At 35.6% G+C, this 20,990-nt stretch overlaps 1 protein-coding gene across 15 annotated transcripts in view; it reads right to left on the reverse strand.

Moving 5' to 3' along the window:
* Positions 1-20,990, reverse strand: part of ZBBX (zinc finger B-box domain containing) — a 112,192-nt gene that overhangs the window by 26,190 nt on the left and 65,012 nt on the right. For all 15 annotated transcript variants that reach the window (XR_012022028.1, XR_012022027.1, XR_012022033.1 and 12 more), the window contains 5 exons: positions 16,818-16,938; positions 8,737-8,846; positions 8,239-8,339; positions 6,782-6,861; positions 4,439-4,578 (listed from right to left, as the gene is read on the reverse strand). Coding sequence is in view for 8 of the 15 variants with exons in the window: in XM_072807963.1 (XP_072664064.1) it covers positions 4,439-4,578; positions 6,782-6,861; positions 8,239-8,339; positions 8,737-8,846; positions 16,818-16,938 (552 nt within the window). In the remaining 7 variants the exon portion in view is untranslated. The remainder of the gene's footprint in view (positions 1-4,438; positions 4,579-6,781; positions 6,862-8,238; positions 8,340-8,736; positions 8,847-16,817; positions 16,939-20,990) is intronic.

Genomic DNA, 20,990 nt, shown 5'->3' on the forward strand with positions numbered 1-20,990 from the left:
TAGCTTCATCTGATTATCCCTATGCTCTTTCCAATATAAATATCTTATCTCTATAAATAGATGATATAAAATGGTAAAGGCTATGACTAAAATACTCTCCAGTGATGTAAATTCTGCGTTGCTGCCCAAAGGACTTACTCGTTGCAATCAGATGTTTGTATAGCTCGGCAATTACACATAGCATTTAGAACCTCCATTTCCAACAACTATCACCTCTTAAATCACACAAGTACTATGAGAAATATGGTAACTTGTACATCAGAGAAAACTTCATAAAAGCTGTTCAATTTAAGGAAACTTCCATTATAAGCTGTATTTTCCTCCTAAACCTTAATAGAAATTAGTTGATTTTTTTGGTGCAAAGAGATGCCATTTCCTATATATAAATGTCTACAACTAACCTCTGCAATATTTTTGGAAGTTTGCAAAATTCCACTATGAGGATCAATTGCTGCTGAAGAGGTGACAAAGCAGCCTTTTAATAATCTTTAAAATGTAATGCAGAAAGTATAGGCATGATCTAATTTAGTCTATTCAGGGGCACCTGGGTGGTTCAGTGGTTGAGTGTCTACCTTCGGCTCAGGTATGATCCCAGGGTCCTTGAATCGAGTCCTACATCAGGCTCCCCACAGGGAGACTGCTTCTCCCTCTGCCTGTGTCTCTGCCTCTCTCTGTGTGTCTCTCATGAATAGATAGATAAAATCTTTAAAAAAAATAATTTAGTCTATGAGACTTCATTGAAAGTCCCATTAAGTCATAAAAACCAGATGTCTTGGTTTAAGATTTAAAAATCAATTAATCTAATCTGTCACATCAACAGGCTAAAGAAGAAAAATCATAAGATCATATCAGTAGATGCAAACCAGAAATAAAAGGGAACTTCTTCAACTTGATAAAGACAATCTATAAAAGCCTTACAGTTAATATCATACTTAATGATGATAAACCAGATGCTTTAACCCTAAAATCAGGAAAAAGTTAAGGATGTCCCCCCTTCAACTCCTTTCCAACAACATGCTAGAAGTCCTAGCTAATGCAATAAAACAAGAAAAGGAAATAAGTATACAGATCAGGAAGGAAGAAATAAATCTAATTTTGTCCACAGCTGACATAATTGTTTATGTACAAAATATGAAAGAAACAACCAAAAAACCCCTGGAATTAATAAGTTATTATAGTAAGGCTGCACAATAGGAGGTCAAGATACACAGATTAATCACTTTCTTACATGCCAACATGAATAAGTAAAACTTGAAATTAATAACACAATGCCATCATCATACAAAAAAACGAAATACATAAGAATGAACCTAGCAAAATATGTATAAGGGATATATGAGGAAAACTAGAAATCTCTGATGAAAGAAATCAAAGAACTAAATAAGAGGAGAAATAGTCCATATTCACAGATAGTTAGACTCAATATTGCCAACATGTCACTTTTTTCCAACTCGATCATAGATTCGATGCAATCCCAATTAAAATTCCAGCAAGTTATTTAGTGGATATTGATAAACTGGTTCTAAAGTTTATACAGAGAAGCAAAAGAGCCAGAAAAACTAACACAATAAGGAAGGAGAATAATGTCACTACACAACTTCAAGAATTACTATACAATTACAGCAATCAAGACAATGTGGTATTGGTAAAAGTATAGTAAAAGTGATCAATGCAACAGAACAGAGAATCCATAGTTAGTCCTACATAAATATAGTCAACTGATCTTTGCCAAACAGCAAAGGCAAAATGATGGAGAAAAGATAGCTATTTCAACAAGTGGTGCTAGAACTGCAAATCCATATGCCCCCAAATTAATCTGGACACAGACCTTCCACCATTCACAAAAATTAACCCAAAAGAATGATAGATCTAAATGTAAAATGCAAAACTGTAAAACTCTTAGAACATAAAAATCTAGATGATCTTGGGTATGGTGATGACTTTTTAAGACACACACCAAGGGCAGAATCCATGATAGAAATAATTGGTAAGCTGAACTTCATTAAAATTAAAAATCTGTTCTGTAAAAGAATTGCTAAAAGAATGAGAAGATAAACCATAGACTTAGGGAAAATAGTTCCAAAATGCATATCTGTTGAAGTACATTATCCAAAATATTAAAAAATCTAAAATCTCAACAGTAAGAAAATGGAAAACTCAATTAAGAAATGGGCCAATGACCTTCATATCTTCATTAAAGAAGATATGTATATGGCAATAAGCATATAAAATTATGTTCCAGGGATCCCTGGGTGGCGCAGCGGTTTGGCGCCTGCCTTTGGCCCAGGGCGCGATCCTGGAGACCCGGGATCGAGTCCCACATCGGGCCCCCGGTGCATGGAGCCTGCTTCTCCCTCTGCCTGTGTCTCTGCCTCTCTCTCTCTCTCTCTCTGTGACTATCATGAATAAATAAATAAAAATCTTTAAAAAAAAAAATAAATAAAATTATGTTCCATATCATATGCCATTAGGGAATTGCAAGTTAAAACAACAATGGAATCCACTCCACAATTTTTGGAATGACGAAAATCCAAAACACTGACAATATCATATGTTGGCAAGTATGTGGAGAACAAGAAGTCTCATGCATCGCTGGTGGGGATGCAAAATGGTACAGCCACTTTAGAAGACAGTTTGGTGATTTCCTACAAAATTAAACATATTTTTACCATGTGATCTAACAACTACAATCCTTGGTATTTACCCAAATGAGTTGAAAAGTTATGTTCAAATATATGTGGATGTTTATAGCACCTTTATTCAGAATTGCCAAAACTCAGAATCAACCAAATTGTTCTTCAATAAGTAAATGTCTAAATAAATTGTGATACGTCCAAACACTGAAATATGATTCAGTACAAAAAGAAAAAAAAAAGGAGCCATCAAGCCATGAAAAGACATGGAGGCACCTTTAAGTGCACATTACTAAGTGAAAAAAAAAGCCAGTATGAAAAGATTACATAGTCTATCATTCCCGCTACGTGACATTCTGGAAAAGGCTAACCTATAAAGTAAAAAGATCAGTGGTTGCCAGGAGTTAGGAGAGAGGGAGATAATTTAAAAGGCAGAGCACAGAGTATTTTTAGGGCACTATACAATTTTTTATGATTCTATAATGGTGGATACATGTCATTATAAATTTGTTCAAACCCACAGAATGTACAATACCAAGATTGAACCATAATGTGAACTATGGACCTTGGGTGATAACAGCGTGTAAGTCTGTTTGTTGATTGTAACAAATATACTACTCTGGTTTGGGATGTTGATAATGAGAGAAGCTATGAGTTTGTGAAAGCAGAGTGTGTATGGGAACGATCTGTATTTCCCGCTCAGTTTTGCCGTGAACCCAAAACTGCTCTAAAAAGTAAAGTCTATTTACATAAATCAAGTATCTTTAAAGTAACACTCAATGGGTATTTATATTCAGCATGTTTCCAAAGGCAACTGGAATATCAGGCTCCAGGTAGGTAAAAAAAATATCTTTTTGGAGCTATGTAAAGTCCTAAATACCCATATGGATATAGTTCACAGTTGGTCATAATGATTTAGAGGCTTATTAAAGATGTCAAGACAGGCAGGATTACCACAAATCATGGTTCTCTGCCATCTACTACCCAATCAGAATGTAATCATCAGTTTTATAACTAGTTATTTTTAAAAAATGCTCTCAGGTATCTCTCAATCCTTAATATAAGGTACATTTATTCATTTTTCTGAAAATCCTACATAGGTTAAAAATAATATTTGAAAGGCAGATTAAAAACAATCAAGTTCCTATGTTTTAGCTTAGGAAAATGCCATCTAAGAAAGCAAGTGACATGTTCAAGGTCACACAATGATTTAAGGCAGAAAGGGAAATGAAATTGGACTCCCAGACCAAGATAATTTATTGTGAGTGTCTTTAAATGGTGCTCTCCCCATCTGGAAATTGAAATCAGACATTTGCACACAGCATTCTAAACTATAAATTCTAAGGAATTTACTAGTAATAACAATGTAGATATATAAGCACAATGATTTGTTTTGGTTTGGTTTTATCACTTACGTGAAACTTTACATCAAATCTGAATATTTTGTGAGAAGATTTGATGCAAGGGAGGGCAATATGGTGCCAATTAGATTTTCATCATCCATGTAAGTGTTGTAAAAAGTTCACCCATGTTATCTTTTAAATGCTAGCTCGGTCCATAATAACTTTTAGAGACAACCAACAGTGGCTGCTTTCCTTCTGAATATAAACACTGTTGTCCATTGACTGAAAAGAGTATTTGCTAGAAAATTACATATTTTCAACCAAGTTTTTCTAAGTACTAAATTTTCTGGTTTTAGAATGAATGACATAGTGATAAAGCTTCTACATATTGCAATACCTCCTGGTTTTATTAACTTGCCAACATTCATTGTTAATAATATTAATCCACAAGAAAAAAATTACCTTTTGAGTTATTTTTACCATAAGAAGAGCTGTTGTTCGGATGAAGATGTAAGAGGTCTGTTTTTCCCTTGGTGAAAACATGATGTTGATAGATGTCATTTTCATACAGAAAAGTATTCTGATAATCATGAAATGTGCAACTTTCGTGTTTAGGGACAAGCAAAAGAGAAGAGTTGAAAGAAATGATATAGAAAAGAAAGTTAAAAGTCCCATTTGTTTTATTAAAACAAATAGAGCAAAACCTTGAGGGAATAGAATTATTCACATTAATTAATTTATTTTTTAACCTTATTGTGGACACATTCTAAAACCACATGTAGTAGTATTACAGCTTTTAAAGAAACAGGCAACTGGTCCAAATCTGATTCAACTGAATGATGTTAATTGATAGCTTCTTTTAAATAATATTCTGAAATGAGTTTGGTTCCTTATATTCCTTCCTCTAAAAATGGAGAGTTATCTTTCAATCTCATTGAAATCTGATGAAATCAGTGTTTTATGTATTTGATTTATTCTGTCCTATTGTAAATGGCATTATTCTTTAAATTTGATGTTATATGTGTTGCTGGCATATAGAAATAAAATTGATTTTTGTATGTTGAAAAAAAGAAATCAGTGTTTTATTACTTAAATAAACGTTTTCTTCATCAATGAACTATCAGAATAAAAAAGCCATATGTGATATTTATTTTCAATTTTAATAATGATCACTTTATACTAGCATATGTAAATTTTAAATAACATTTTCTATGAATTGAATAACATATTTAATAATTCTCAATATTTATGTAAGCTTTACATAGTACCACCAAAAAACTGGATTATGCTCCATGTCACTTATGATCCCTTCCTTTATGATTCTTCTCAGAAAAGAAGAAACACTACAGGCCCTTCCAAACTCAAGATGCAAAATCATTGCCAAACCATGATCAGTAACTCTCTCTGCCTTCTGTAACACCCTAAATGGAGGTCAAAGCAGGATTTGTGATAAGATATACAAAAGAGGGGATCCCTGGGTGGCGCAGCGGTTTAGCGCCTGCCTTTGGCCCAGGGCGCGATCCTGAAGACCCCGGATCGAATCCCACGTCGGGCTCCTGGTGCATGGAGCCTGCTTCTCCCTCTGCCTGTGTCTCTGCCTCTCTCTCTCTCTCTCTGTGTGACTATCATAAATAAATAAAAATTTTTAAAAAATTAAAAAAAGATATACAAAAGAATCAAATAGAGAGCAGAGATGTCATTCATTTCCTTAGTAATATGGTAGCCCATATAAATCTCTTATCTACTGACTGAAAGATTATCTCCTACCAAAAGCACATTTTCTGCTAAATATCTGGGTCCAAACATGGGGCTTTTCAGATCTAAGTGCTTCACTTAGGCCCACTGTTCCAAAATGCTGACAAGGCCTAAGTTGATCTGAACATATAAACAAAAACTGGTGTAGGGGCTACTTAATGGGAACTTCATTCAGCTGTTTACCTAATTTAATACTCTGTAGTCAAAACACATGAAACCCTAGCCAAAGTTTCAACAGCAAAGGAGACCTGGAGTCATTTTATCATTACGAACAGATACAGCTAGATATTATTTTTCACTTGTAAATGACAAAATTCTAAAAAAAAAAAAAGTTACAAAGTGAACCATTATACTTCATTTATTTATCACATAGGAAAATCTACCTAGTAAAAATCTATAGTTTGGGAATTTTTTATGTCTAACTAACCATTAATATGTGTTTTTATTTAAGGATCATAGCAAACCAAAATAAGACAAATCCAAAGAGTATCTTTGGTGAAAAGAAGAAACCTCATATGATATGTCACCTTGGTAAAGTCATTTCAAATAATAATGTTAAATTCAGAAGTATCTATTAAGTAATCCAGATATTAGGTAAGAATATAAACATATCATTATAGCCACTTTTCTAATTTTTGAATGTGGCAAATATTAGCAATATTGCACACAAGTTTAAAAATGACTTTAAAAAAAATAAAATAAACATGACCTTGTAAAATATATTCTAACATTGAAATCACTTAGTTTTTACATCGTGAATTTCTCATTTAAAGAGATAGTTGATTTGAGGGGGTAGGTTTTTTAATAAGCATCAAAAAATGAATTAGATGGGGCAACCCAGGCGGCTCAGCAGTTTAGCGCCACCTTCAGCCCAGGGCATGATCCTGGAGACCCAGGATCAAGTCCCATGTCAGGCTCTCTGCATGGAGCCTACTTCTCCCTCTGCCAGTGTCTCTGCCTCTCTCTCTGTCTCTCTCAGGAATAAATAAAATCTTAAAAAAAAAAAAAGTGAAACTTAACTTAAAAAAAAATGAATTAGAAAGATCTTACCTTTTTTGACTATCTGCATCTGCTAACTCAACTTTGTAGGACACTATGTCTCCTGGTTCTTCATATTCCTCTTCATAAGTCTTATTAAATGCATATAGTATAATATTAGTATGTTCAATAAGTGGACTCTACATTAACAAGCTAACTTGTATGTAATATTTAGAGAATTTTTTTCCTATAAATAACGTCATGGGCTTTCTGACTATGTGCCATAGAACATTAATTCTAGAAGAACTAAACAAATTCAGCAACTCTTTGTTGAGGCCATTTGCTATGTCAGCCATTTTATCAGTATTATAACACACCTGGAGATAACAATAATAGCTGTTTTATTATGTAACTACTGCGTGCCAAATAGGCTAGTGACTGAAATGTTTTTAGGGACAACATGTATGGGCTTACTCTATGCATCAACAAAGTGATGACAAGCACACACACACTATGTGAGCACATGTGCTTATTTGTTCAATATCTTAAACTTATCCAGAGGGGAATTAAAATGTTGCTAGGCACACATGCAGACAGAACAGGAGCTATTAACCTTGAGAAGAAAGTAGTATTTAAAGAGGTACTTCCATTCTAGTCTTTTTCTGTGACAACCACAGGGAGAAAACTATCAAGGACAAGTAGTACATTCAGCTACTAGATGATTAGAAAGTCAGAAATGTGCTGAGTTTGTCAAAATTTAACCCTTCAGCCTAAGCTCTACCTCTGATTGGCTTGAACTTCAGTTGATTGTACTTCGTGTCTCCTAGAGGTTTTCATTCAAGTTATTATTATACTAAAACCCTTATACCTTAGTACCATTTTTCCTTTAAACAGAAAATAGGGATGCCTGGGTGGCTTAGCAGTTGACCATCTGCCTTTGGCTCAGGATGTGATCCCGGGGTCCCAGGATCGATCAAGTCCCACAACAGGCTCCCTGCATGGAGCCTGCTTCTCTCTCTGCCTCTCTCTCCTCTCTCTCTCTCTCTCTCTCTCTCTCTCTCTCTCTCCCTCTCTCTCTGTCTCTCATGAATAAATAAATAAAATCTTTAAAAAAACAGAAAATAATATTAGATGACATTCAAGAAACTACATGTATACAAATAAATAGATACCATAAAAAGACTAATTTTTGTTTAAAAAGACTGATAACATAAAGAACTAAATAAAATAAGCTCTAAGCTACATTTCTATAAGTTAAAAGTAGTGCATTTCTCACAATACAAGCTTCCAAAAATGCCACAATAACAGTACAGCCCCCAGACTTACTGCCTACATTGAAAATAATATTGTTTTATTCTTTCAGCATATTTAAATTCAAATTCTTGTAAATTTTCTTCCCAACAGTATTGAATTATGAAAAAAACTCTTTTTTTTTTGAAAAAAACTCTTGTTGAAAATAATATGTAGTTGTAGCTATATGTTATGAATTTCTTGTTTGTTAAGTAATAGAGTAGTCATTATGCACTTACATCATCCAGTTCGACTATTTTTAGAGATGGTTCGGGTCTCTCTACCTTTAATTCTTCTACTGGCAGAAAAAGTGCTGGGTGTTGTACTTTGGTCTCCTCAACTAGGAAATAAGATCAGGAAATAATATCATCAAGGAATATACTTCACCTGGTAATTCCCTATCTTCAAATAACATAGTCAACAATAAAGGAATAACTTTCTCTTGTGCATCCACCCATGCTAATATGTAAATGCTATCAATTTTCCCAGCTCAGGTAAAATACACATTTTCTTAACACTCAATATTTAAATAAATAAAATTATTTAATTTAAGGCAAAGTACATGTATTAAACAGGAAGAGGAGCATGCCTGATTCTGATCTAGAGACAAAAGGTGCATAGTCCAGTTGAGGCTAATATAGTAAGAAAATAAAACACAAAACCAGATGCTGACTAAAGCTTAGCATGTAAAATTTGAAATAATAAATTAGAAGATATCTAATCAAGGGTGAACTAACCACCACTGTCTTCATCACTTTCATTCTGGGAACACTTTGCCTCACTAGCAGTTTTACACTGAGGTATGAATGTATCTGGTAGCATGTTTCGAAGCTGCTCCTGTGGAGTTCTACGAAACAAGAAAGAAGTAATTAAAAGACTGAAATACATTATCTGAAATTTTTCCAGACAAGATCTTGATTTATTACACAAACATGTGAGTATACAAAATTAATGATGAAACCAAAGTTAATACTTCTAATTCACAGAAGTATGATTGTGTAACAGAACCTTAATCTACTAAAATAATTTTGTAAACCAAATTAACATCACACAAGATTTTTCAACTGCATGTCCTACTGTTTTTCATTCAGGATGAAAATCAAAGTTATGACAGAGGTCAGTGTTCTTGCAGAAGCCGCATGTAGTCCATGAAACACACTACCTGCTTTAAAAAGCTAATTTATGGGGGCACCTGGGTGGCTCAGTCAGTTAAGCACTCGACTCTTGGTTTCAGCTCATGGTATGATATCAGGGTCCTAAGACTAAGTAAGCCCTGCATCAGCCTCTGTGCTTAGGAGGGAATCTGCTTGAGGATTCTCTCTCTCCCACTCCCTTTGCCCCTACCATTGTTTATACTCTCTCTCTGAAATAAAGAAATCTCAAAAAAAAAAAAAAGCACTGATTTATGAAAGTGCGTTGTATATCACAGCCTAGGTATTATGTTGATAGGTTCTAGGGGAACCTAAAGACATTCTTCTAAACCTCCACCAAGGCAACAGGATGATAAAATCTGTTCCCATCATATGAATGTAGTGTGTTCTGATTGTTGCATTTATTAACCAATTAATGAGGTCTAATATGGCCCATCTCTTACAGACAACAACAAAACACAGGAATTCTCAGAGGTCAAGATTATATATCTGGCTCTAGAGGATATTCCCAAATTACTGGGAAGGTGACACTTTTCAATCAAGTAAGTAGCTACAGGCCTTCCAGGCCATGCCAGCTCACAGAGTCCTCAGGTAAAAGTCAGGGCCTTCTTAATGATAATAGTATATAGCACTGATACAAAGCTTAGAATGTACCAGGCCCTATTCTAAGTAATTTGAGATGTTAAATATTACTAGGTATATTAAATAGGCACCAGTATTATCTTAATTTTACAGATGAGAAAACAGAGACATAAATAGGTAACCCAATATGTTCAAAGTCATTCAGGTAGTAAATACAGAAGAGGAATTTGAACCCAAGGAGTCGACCTTCCCAGGTCAATGTTCTTAACCATTATTTACTCTATATGGCCTCTCCCAACTCACAAAGGCAATAAAAGTTGATAATCTGGCAATCTATAGCTATGTTCATTTTCTCAATATATATGATGTATATATCAGAACATTCCAAAATATTTATATATTATTCAGCTTTGTGTCTTAACAAATTTGATGAGTATGACATCTTACATCTATAATTTAATTAAGTGATGGAAAATATTAAAGAATAAAGGTCAAAACAAACTGGCACCTGGCCACCAGAAACCTCTTTCCAGTTTGACACAGATATACTATACAAAAAAAAAAAATCAATCATAGATGCACATGAATATACTATTATCCAGAACTCCTTCTTTCTGAAGTAAAAATTGATCTAATTTTATGAGCAAAGTCCTGAACCAAAGGTTTAGAGAGTCTAGACAATAGAGTATTGGAACTATTGATTGTATATTCTTTTTTTCTAAGATTTTATTTATTTGTGCATGAGAGACATAGAGAGAGACAGAGGTGCAGAGACACAGGCAGAGGGAGAAGCAGGCTCCATGCAGGGAGCCAGACATGGGACTCGATCCCGGGTCTCCAGAATCCCACCCTGGGCCCAAGGCGGCACTAAACCACTGAGCCACCGGGGCTGCCCTTGATTGTATATTCTAAACTCCATATTTTGTAGATGAAAAAAAAATGTAGACCAACATATTTTATGGGATTTTCCCATGAACAAACAACTGATCAGTCAATGAACGAGGTCTATATTCTGGATATGGGGACCCTGGCACCAATGCTTGCTTGAAAGACCACGCCACATCAATTAAAGGTGAAATATCTTTTAGAATAAGATGACCTCACCATATTTTCCTCAAAATTTAAACAAATATTTATTGAACACTGACTAACTGACAAGTATCCACTACTGAGTTTCATATCTAAAAGACTATTATGGGCATTACACTTTACATGAGATATGGACACCCTAGATAGAGTTGCATAGGAATAAACATAAGAGTATATGAATGAACTTAAAGCCCTGCCACATAAACCACAATGGGCCAGAACTATACACCTATTAAAATAACCACCATCAAACAAACAAACAAACAAACCCTGAAAACACCAGGAACTGGCAAAGATGGAAAGGAACCAGAACTCATACGTTGTGGGAAAGGATGCAAACTGTGCATTTGCTTTGCAGAAATCGTCTGATCGTTTCTCATAAAGATAAACATTCACTTACCACACGATCTAGCCATCCCAGCCCAGGCATTTACCCAGGGAATTAAAAACTTATATTCAAAGAAAAACCTATTTGCAAATGTTTCTAACAGATTTATTCATAATTGCCACAGAAACCCAGAAATCAGCAGGAAGTTCTTCAACAGACTAATGGATAAACTGTACATGAGGATGATGAAAATCTCCTCCACAATTAAAAAAAAGGGGGATTTCAATTCACTGAAGAGCACAGATGATTCTTAAATGCATTTAGCTGAAGAAAGGACACAAAGGCTACATATCGTGTGGTCTCATTTACATGACATCCGGAAAAAGGCAAATGTGTATGGATGGAAACAGATTGATGGTTACCATGTGTTGGGGAAAAAGGATCAACTACAAAGGGGAAGCAAAAGGGAATTTGGGGGCAATAAAACCGTGCTGTTTAGTACTATGGTGAACTATGCTTGACTCCAGGCATTTGTAAAAACCCACAGAACCGTACACATATTTGTGCTATTCAAATTTTTAAAATTACTGGGGATATGGACATAATCCAGTGAATGGCAAAAATGATTCTAAAGGAGGTAGGAAAGAAATGAGGGTCATGGCCTCAGCAACTTTGGAGAAAAATATCTTCACTGGATATGGTGAGCTAAAGATAAAAAAGCACGACACACAAGCAAGGTACTGTAGTTGGTAAATTTTTTTCTCATAGTAATATTAGTTTGCAATTCTGAAACTACTATATATATGCGCATATATATGTATACACACAAACACTCTAGAGATGATAAATGAATAAATATATCATAGATAATGAAAGTCAAGATTCTCACTGAGGGTGAAAGAAACTACAAATAAGCAAAGGGAGAACGTGATGCTGGTTTGTACTCAGAGGTATGAGTGTACACTCACGTTTACTTAACAGATGCTCAAGTAGACAGATACCGAAATAAATTTGGTTGCATGTGTCTAGTGGGTAAGTATACATACATATATTTCCTAGATGTTCTCTGAGAAGACCTAGGCTCTGTGGTACCTGTGTAACCATGATCATACCTGTAATCCAGAGCTTTCTGAATTCCATTTTCCCAAAAAAAGGAATTAAGATTAGTTGGAAAATTATATCTGGGCTAGGGCACAGAAATGCATCTTGGGTGTCAGAAAAATGAAGAGATGTTTCAAACAAATGAACCAACAAACAAAAAAGGAGGAGACTACATTGAAAGCAGAGTGGAGTCAATCTGAATCAGCTCTCAGTGGCCAAGCCAGGAACCATTTGAGTCATAAAATAAATAACAGTAGTATGGAATATTAATCCAAAAAATAAAATACATATCCATGAGTCCCCACAAATAAACAAATGAATAAATTAGTGAAAGGGGGGAGGGATAGTCTCTCCCTGAAGGATTCTCATTAATAAGTATAGAAGAAATAAAGGAAACAGAAAATCCCAGTTTTTCTGCTGCTGACAAAATCCACTGATATAGTAAAATTAGTAGGGGAAAGTTTAAGGAAAAACAGGATTTTATATCACCTCAAGGCATCTCCCCTAAAACCTTTATTAATTACTATGATATGAATGTGCTTGCCCCCTCACAAAAGTCATATGTTGAGATCCTAACACCCAATGTGATGGTATTAAGAGATGGGGTCTTGGGGATCCCTGGGTGGCTCAGGGGTTTAACGCCTGCCTGTGGCCCAGGGCGTGATCCTGGAGTCCCTGGATCGAGTTCCACATCGGGCTCCCTGCATGGAGCCTGCTTCTCCTTCTGCCTGTGTCTCTGCCTCTCTCTCTCTCTCTCTCCCTCTCTCTCTCTCTCTCTCATGAATATTTTTTTTAAATTCTTAAAAAAAAAAGAGAGAGAGATGGGGTATTTGGGAGATGATGAAGTCATGAAGGTATAGCCCCATGTGGGACTGATGCCCTTACAGAAGAGGTCCAGAAGACCCACGTAAGGACACAGCAAAAAGATGGCCTCCTATGAACCGGAAAGCAGGCTATTGCTAGACTCTGAGTTTGCCAGTATCTTCATCTTGGCCTTCCAACCTCCAGAACTCTGAAAAATAACCGTTTGTTGTTTGCAAGTTACTCAGTTTATGTTGTTCTGTTACAACATCCCAAATGGACAAAGACAGAAATTGGTACCAGCAGTGGGGTGCTGGTAAAAATGTGGATGCAGCCTCAGAACTCACTGATGAGTACAGGTTGAAAGAGGTTTAAAGTTAGTATTAGTAAATATATATATTGCTATGAAAGAACCTTTAAAGACAATTCTGGTGAGAGGAGAACCGAGGAAAAGCCTCAGTCTTCTTACAGAACACCTAAGCAACCCTGAGCAGAGTATCCATAGAAATATGATTGGTAAACACTATTCTGCTGAAGCATCAAATGAAATAAGGAACACATTATTGGATACTGGAGGAAAAGCAATTTTCATTAACAAAGTGGCAATGAACTTGGCTGAATTGTGCCCGCGTCCTGGTGTTTTACATAAGTTAGACCTTATGAGCAATGTAAGGTAGAACTTAAGAGTGATATAAGGTAGAACTTACGAGCAATGAAATTAGTTCTGTGGCTAAGACAATTTCTAAGCAAAGTATGGAAAGAGAGGCTTGGTTTCTCTTGACTGCTCACAATAAAATGCAAGAAGGGAGAAATGACTTAAAAATAGAATTATTAATCAAAAGATAAGCAAAACCTTGTGTGAAATTCTCAGAACGTTCATATTGAAAGGAATGAGAAGGACTATTCAGGAGAGAACAGGAAGTATATGGCCAAAGGGTCATCTGATCCAGAGATTAGTCAGAGCCATCTAAATAGAAGTCATGACTTTTATCAGAGACAATGGAAAAATGACCTCCAAAGGCAGTTCCAAAGTCATCAGGGCTATCTCTCCCATCATGGGCACAGAAAGCTCCAGGCAGAGAACTGTTGGGGCAATGCCTGGTGAAACTATGAGAGCAAGGGTGCCCCTGTAACCCCAAGCTAAAATAGCCCCATAATTCCATTGACAGTGTGTGACCCCACACAGAGCTATCATAGAAATGGGACCCCCTCCAAAGCCATGGGAGCAGAGCTACCCAGAATCTTGGGGGCCCAGCCGCTGCCCAGTATAGCTGTGGGGACACTTGCCTTAGTGTGTCTGGAAGGCAGGACACCCACTCTGGTGTGTCTGGAAGGTGAGACTTCCATCTCAGTGGGCCTTGGAGTGCAGAGCATCAATGAAGAGGATAATTCTCAAGACTTTACGGTTTAGTAGAATTTGGCCCTGTTGCGTTTCAGACTTGCTTAGAACCAGCTACTCCTTTCTTCTTTCCTATTTCCCTCTTTGGAAGGGAAATATCTATCCCATGCCTGTCCCACCATTATATTTTAGAAGCACATAACATATTTAAGTCATCACAGAGAGTAATTTGCCTGAGAATGAATCACACACTAAATCTTACCCATACCTGACTTAGATGATAGTTAGATGAGACTTTGGACTTCAGCCTTGAGTTGACGTAGAACAAGTGAAACTTTTAGGGGCTATTAGGACAGAATAAACATATTTTACATGTGAGAGATTCATGAACCTTGCAGGGGCCAGGGCAGAAAGCTCTGTTTGGAATAGTTCATAATTTGCCATCCTAACCCCAAAGTGATAGTATTAGCAGGTGGGCCTTTGTGAGATAAGCTCATGAGGATAGAGCCCCCATGAATGGGATTAGTCCCTTATGAAAGGGTTGTGAGAGAGATGCTTTGCCCTTTCTGCCACGTGAGGATACAGTGAGAAGATGGCCATCTGTGAACCAAGAGGCTGGTTCTCTCCAAACACTGAATCTGCTGGCACCTTTATCGTGGACTTCCCATCCTTAGAAACTGAGAAATGAATGTCTGTGTTCATAAGCTACCTGGTCTACGGTACTCTGTGTAACAGCCCAAGACGTTATTTACAAAGGGAAAAGAGTGTACAGTGGAGAAGCTTAGCGAACACCACATTACCACCAGGTTAACATCTTGATGATAAGATACACTGACAATATGACCCTGTGAGAAGGGTATATCCTCTCTGTGTTGTCCTTCTTCAAAATGCACAACCTCAACTTAATTATGAGAAAAAACAAACAAACATCAGATCCACATTGAATATATCCTATAAAACACCTGGCAAGTACTCTTTAAAAATGTCAAGGTCTTGAAAGACAAGGAAAGACTGAGGAATTATAATGGGGAAGGAGATTTGATTTTTAAAAATAAATAAATAAATAAAAAACAATTTGGAATCCTGGATTGGATCCTGAAGTGGAATAAGGATGACAGTAGAGAAACTATGAAATCTCAATAAAAGTCTGTAGTTCAATTAATAATATTGTACCAATTTTAATCTCTTGGTTTTGATACATGCACTATGGTTATGTAAGATATTGCCATTGTGGAAAGCTGAATGAATATGTGGGAAATCTTAATATTCTTTTACACCTCCTCGGTATTCAAAATATGTATATATATTGAAATCTGCCACATGAGAAACAGTTAAAGGAGCATAGGAGTAGATAGTAACCTGTCAAACAGAAGTTTCAAGGAAGATATGAGGGCTGACTTAAAAAATCTGAAGGAATGCCACGGAGAGGAAGAATTCAATTTGCTCTGTATTGGCTTAATTGGTAAGAGTTGAGACCACGTTTAGAAACCAGTCAGAAACAAATTACAGCTCAGTAGGAGATATTACAGCAGTCAGAATGTTCCAAAGATGGAATGGGCCATCTCAGAAGATAGTTTTATACAACTGAAGGTGAAGCAAGGGCTTGCTGATCACTCCTCAGATGCATTCTAGACAGATCCTCCAACACATTGCTCCTCAAAATGCAGTTCAGAGACTAGAATTACCCACATCAATATCAGCTGGTAGCTGTTAGAAATTCAGAAATGCAGAGTGTCAGGCCCCACCCAGATCTACTGAAAAAGAATCTATATTTTGCCAGTCTGCAAGTGATTCATAGGCATAATAAAGTGCAAGCAGTAATGCTATAGGGCAAAGTGAGCCTTTAAAGGTATCTCCCAATATGGATCTTATTTAATCATAAAATTGTGAATGACTCTGACATGTACTCAGTCGTAATTCTGGTCCAATATTTAATGGTTTAACTTTTAAACAATTCATAAAATAATGCATCTAGTGAGATAGCCTTTGAATAAAATAATTGAATACTATTAATAAAACTATAATATTAAAGGTCTAATTAACTTAAGTAGATTCTGAGAAATAGAGTCTCAAAAGCTTATGCTAATGTAAAAAAATGAGATTAATACCTTTTCAAAGTAATCTTTCATTTATTGCATTATTTTTGCTATCATTCTTAAATTCTATACCATATTTGTGCCTTTTTCCTCACTACACATTTGCATTTCTCCTAGCAAACTCTAAATTAATGGTGCATCACACATATAAATAAAATTTAAATTCTTATTAGAACAGTAGAAGCTTCACAGGGATTTAATATTGCTTTAAAATTATTTATGCAAATATGAAGCACACATATAAAATTGCTACAAAAAAGCATGTCACACAAGCCAGGAACATAAATAGCTTTTATATTTCTTATTAATAATGCAAAGCTTCAGAAAATACCTTCTGTGTTTTTTAAGCCATAATTTTTCCATATAGGATAGACTGTCTTCCTTAAATTCAATATTGAGTGGTTCTCTCCAAATTTTCAGATTAGTTTGTACTTCACATTCTTCCAATGAGTCTATAAAAATAAACATCATGTGCAAAATTAATGTAAACTAATCTATAAATTACAGCTTTCAAGATACAGAACTCACCATTTTTGAAGCAAATATGCTTGATATTTATCCATGCAATCAATAGTTCTAGGCTTAATTAATGCAAAAGTGTTAAATGTTAGTGATTTATAAAGTGACTTTATAGACAGTTTTCTTCAATAACCTCTCAAAATGAAAGAATCTTATGATTCATAAGATTTTTAAAAGCAACCAATTCTTTCCAATGATAAAGATAAATACAAACAGATTCATTATATATTCTATAAATGCACATACACATAAAGGTATGTATCATAGCCACTGACAATAATATTTACACATTATGGGAAACAGAGAATAAATAACTCAGAATGACACCTGGAGGAGACAACTGTCCTCATGAATTTATATCTACAAGGCAATTTGCTTCCAGATGCTTAAGATGCTTCTGAAGCACTACTAAATTAAAACCACTATTCAGAGATATTTAAAACTGATGGAGCTTTCTGGGAAAGAAAGCAGTGTAAATCCACGATTATCAGTCTCTCCACTTTCCTGGATGCTATCCCTCTCTCCGAACTGACCACCACAGGAGTAGGAAAAGTGCTAAAGGAGAAGAAAGGAAAACACTGGAAGAGAAAGATAATTTTCGAAGCCTGAAATTAGAGAATAGTTCCAACTTCATACCACATAGCCTTTGGTGAATAGCTTCCAGAACAGTCAAATGCCAGCAACAGAAAGAAACCAAAAGAATAGATGTCATTCTACCCCTATTCTTAACAAAAAGTAGAGCCATGTTGAAGAAAGCAATGGGAGAAAGTTCTGAGAAACCACCAGAACGTACTACACTGAAAGAACAGGAGCTAAGGATAAGAGCAAAAGGAGATCCCTCCACTCTGGGTCCTTCTTTCCAGTGCAAAACAAAATATTTCTTGATAGGAAAGCTGAAACTATGAGGAATCACTTTTTTTCTGTGTAGTCCTAGAGAGAGACCACTCTGCTTGAAAGATGACCCTTAGGTTTGTCAGGTGATAAAGAGGAAGAAGGTAAAGCAGCTGGTCTGTGATATACCCTTCTCCCATCCCATTACCAATAGTACATCTCCAGGAAATAAAGAGGGCGGGTGACCTGGGTTAATTTGCTTATGTCAATAACCAGACCTTCTGGCAAATAGATTATTGGTATTTATGGAAGGAGAGTCTTACCTAATGCATGTAACAGGATAGCTCTTGCTTAGAATTGCTTATAGAAAACAAATCTAGGACACATGGATCTATGAAACATGTCTCCCTGAAAAGTGCCACTTAGAGTCCATAACTTAGGTTTTAGTTTGCTCCCTTGTTCCATGGTTCTCTGGCTACCTTTTGTGAAAATTTGTGTGAGATGCCCCATTCTTCATATTGGTAGAATGTAGGTGTTTTTATCAATAGTAAGTGCCAAAGTCTTAAGGTGAACATATGCTTTGATGTTTTTGAGGAGGTGTTGGAGGAACAGCCAGGCAGCTCATGTAGCTGCAACAGGGCAAGCCAGGAGGAAGATAACAGGGGCTGAGATTACAGAGATAACAGACGTCAGATTACATTGAACTTTCTAGGCCATCGTAGTACCTGCCTTTCACACTGAAGGATTGAGCCTTTGGAGTTCACTCAAAATGAAATCAAGTGAGAAATCAATAACAGAAGGGCACCTGCGTGGCTCAGTTGGTTAAGCATCTGCCTTCAGCTCAAGTCATAATACTGGAGTCCTGGGATGGAGCCCCTCGAGTGAGGCTCCCTGCTCAGTGCAGAGTCTGCTTCTCCCTCCCCCTGCTCATGCCCCCCCCATTCTCTCTGTCTTTTGCTTTCTATCAAATAAAAAATAAGTAAAATCTTTAAAAAGAAAAAAATCAATAACAGAAATAACTAGAAAACTTGGAAATTCAAAGCATATTACTAGGCTAAATGGCCAAGGAGCCTATAAAAAGATAATATAATTTGTAATGAGTTACATAAAGTAAATATACCATTTCATCTCTATTGGAGCAGCAAAAATTTTAAAATCTGACAAAGTGTTGATGATAATGGGAGGCAACCAAACCTCCTATATACTGCAAGTGGGAATATAAACTGATACAAATACTTCAGTAAATAATTCAGTTTTATCTAGTATAGTCAAAGACATAGACAGCCTATGACCCAGCTTTCCACATCTAGGAAAAGACAGCTTAGAAATGTGAGCAAATGTGTACCAGGAGGCCTATACAAAGATATTCATACCAGTATTGTTTGTAATGGCAAAATAGGAATCGACCTCAAAACCCATCAACATTTAAACAGGTAAGTGGTGGTATTTTCATATAACAGAAGACTATTAAAGCAGTAAAAATGAATAAAATACAACTATGTATATCTTCATGGGTAAATCTCAGTAAATTATAGTGAGTGAAATAAGTTGCAAAAGAATAGACACTAGCTTTCCACTCACATAATGTTCAAGTACATCTATATTTAACAATGTACTCTTTAGAGAGACACACATGCAGTAAACTACAAGGAATTTTTTTATGAAATGAAAAAATACAGAAATGAAAATGAAATGAAATGAAAAAATGAAATGAAAAAATACAGAATCTAAGTTAGTGACAATCTCTTAGGAGGAAAGACAGAGAACAGGTGCTTACTGCTTTGTTTTTCTCCGGAGGGGATACAAACTTAGTAAATATTCTTTTGTATCTATTTAATATGTTAGGGGAAGAAAAATATTTACAAACATATACATATGATACACACATAGTCCTATATATAATACTCTGGGGCAAAAAAAATCACATATTATATCAACAGAAGTCCTCATCTTAATGATTTCTCTTCAGCAACCACTGACACATCATTTCTACATTTAAAAATCTATTTTAAGGTAATTGTACAAGTACCCAAATAGTTAAGATGGTCATCATAACTTATTTTAACATAGGAAGGCTTAGAAGCAAAATATCCGTCAATAAAATTCTGATTAAGTAAATCATGGAATACAGCATATTATGCAACATTTAAGTAAATCATGGAATACCACATATTATGCAACAGTTACAAATGATGATGTATAATTCTATTTATATGGAAAATTGAGCATGATAGAATCTAAGCAAAAAAGTTACAAATAGTATGTATAATGTCACCTCATTCACCCTTGTGTTTGTGCAACTGTGTCTATTGAAAATCATGCACCAACATGTTAACATTGATTATCTCCACATGATTGAATTCAACTTGAACCTTCATTTTCTTCTTGGTTACCTTTTTGTTATAACAAAATCATGTAAAATAATCATTATATTATTCTTATAGTTATTTCCACTATGAAAATTGTTTTCTCTTCTATCTGATTTATCAAATCAGTACTTTTATTATTTTAAACACTGTATCTTTCAAAGTAGACAACCAAAAAGGTGTTTTTATAGAAGGCTTACTCCCTTTCAGGGTAGAAAAGTAAAAAAATACATTGAAATATGAAAGTTCAAATAAAAGGCACATGCAACAACATATATTAAGATACATGTTATAAAGAGAGTACAGAAATAAAATCTTGGAAATATTAATGAAATTGATGTAGCATGAACAAGGGTAGGGAAAGATATTTCAAAGAGAACATTATTTAGTAAAAGATCCAATTCTAATTGGAAGGTGGTATGTGAGACTGAGACCTTGACATTAGGAATTATACTGCTATAAAGAATGAATAATCAGGGACAGCTGAGTGGCTCAGTGGTTGAGCATCTGCCTTTGGTTTAGGGCGTGAACACAGGGTCCTGGGATCGAGTCCCACATCGGGCTCCCTGCATGGAGCCTGCTTCTCCCTCTGCCTGTGTCTCTGCCTCTCTGTGTGTGTGAGTGTGTGTGTGTGTGTGTGTCTGTCATGAATAAATAGATAAATCTTAAAAAAAAAAAAAGGATGAATAATCAGGAGAGTTCCCGTGCTGGGAAAAAAATGAAATAAAAATAATAAAATTGGATGCTGTCAAGGAAGATACATGATTGAAATTTATTACCTAATATTC

This window comes from Canis lupus, chromosome 31 (genome assembly GCF_048164855.1).
Source record: "Canis lupus baileyi chromosome 31, mCanLup2.hap1, whole genome shotgun sequence".
NCBI lineage: Eukaryota > Metazoa > Chordata > Mammalia > Carnivora > Canidae > Canis > Canis lupus.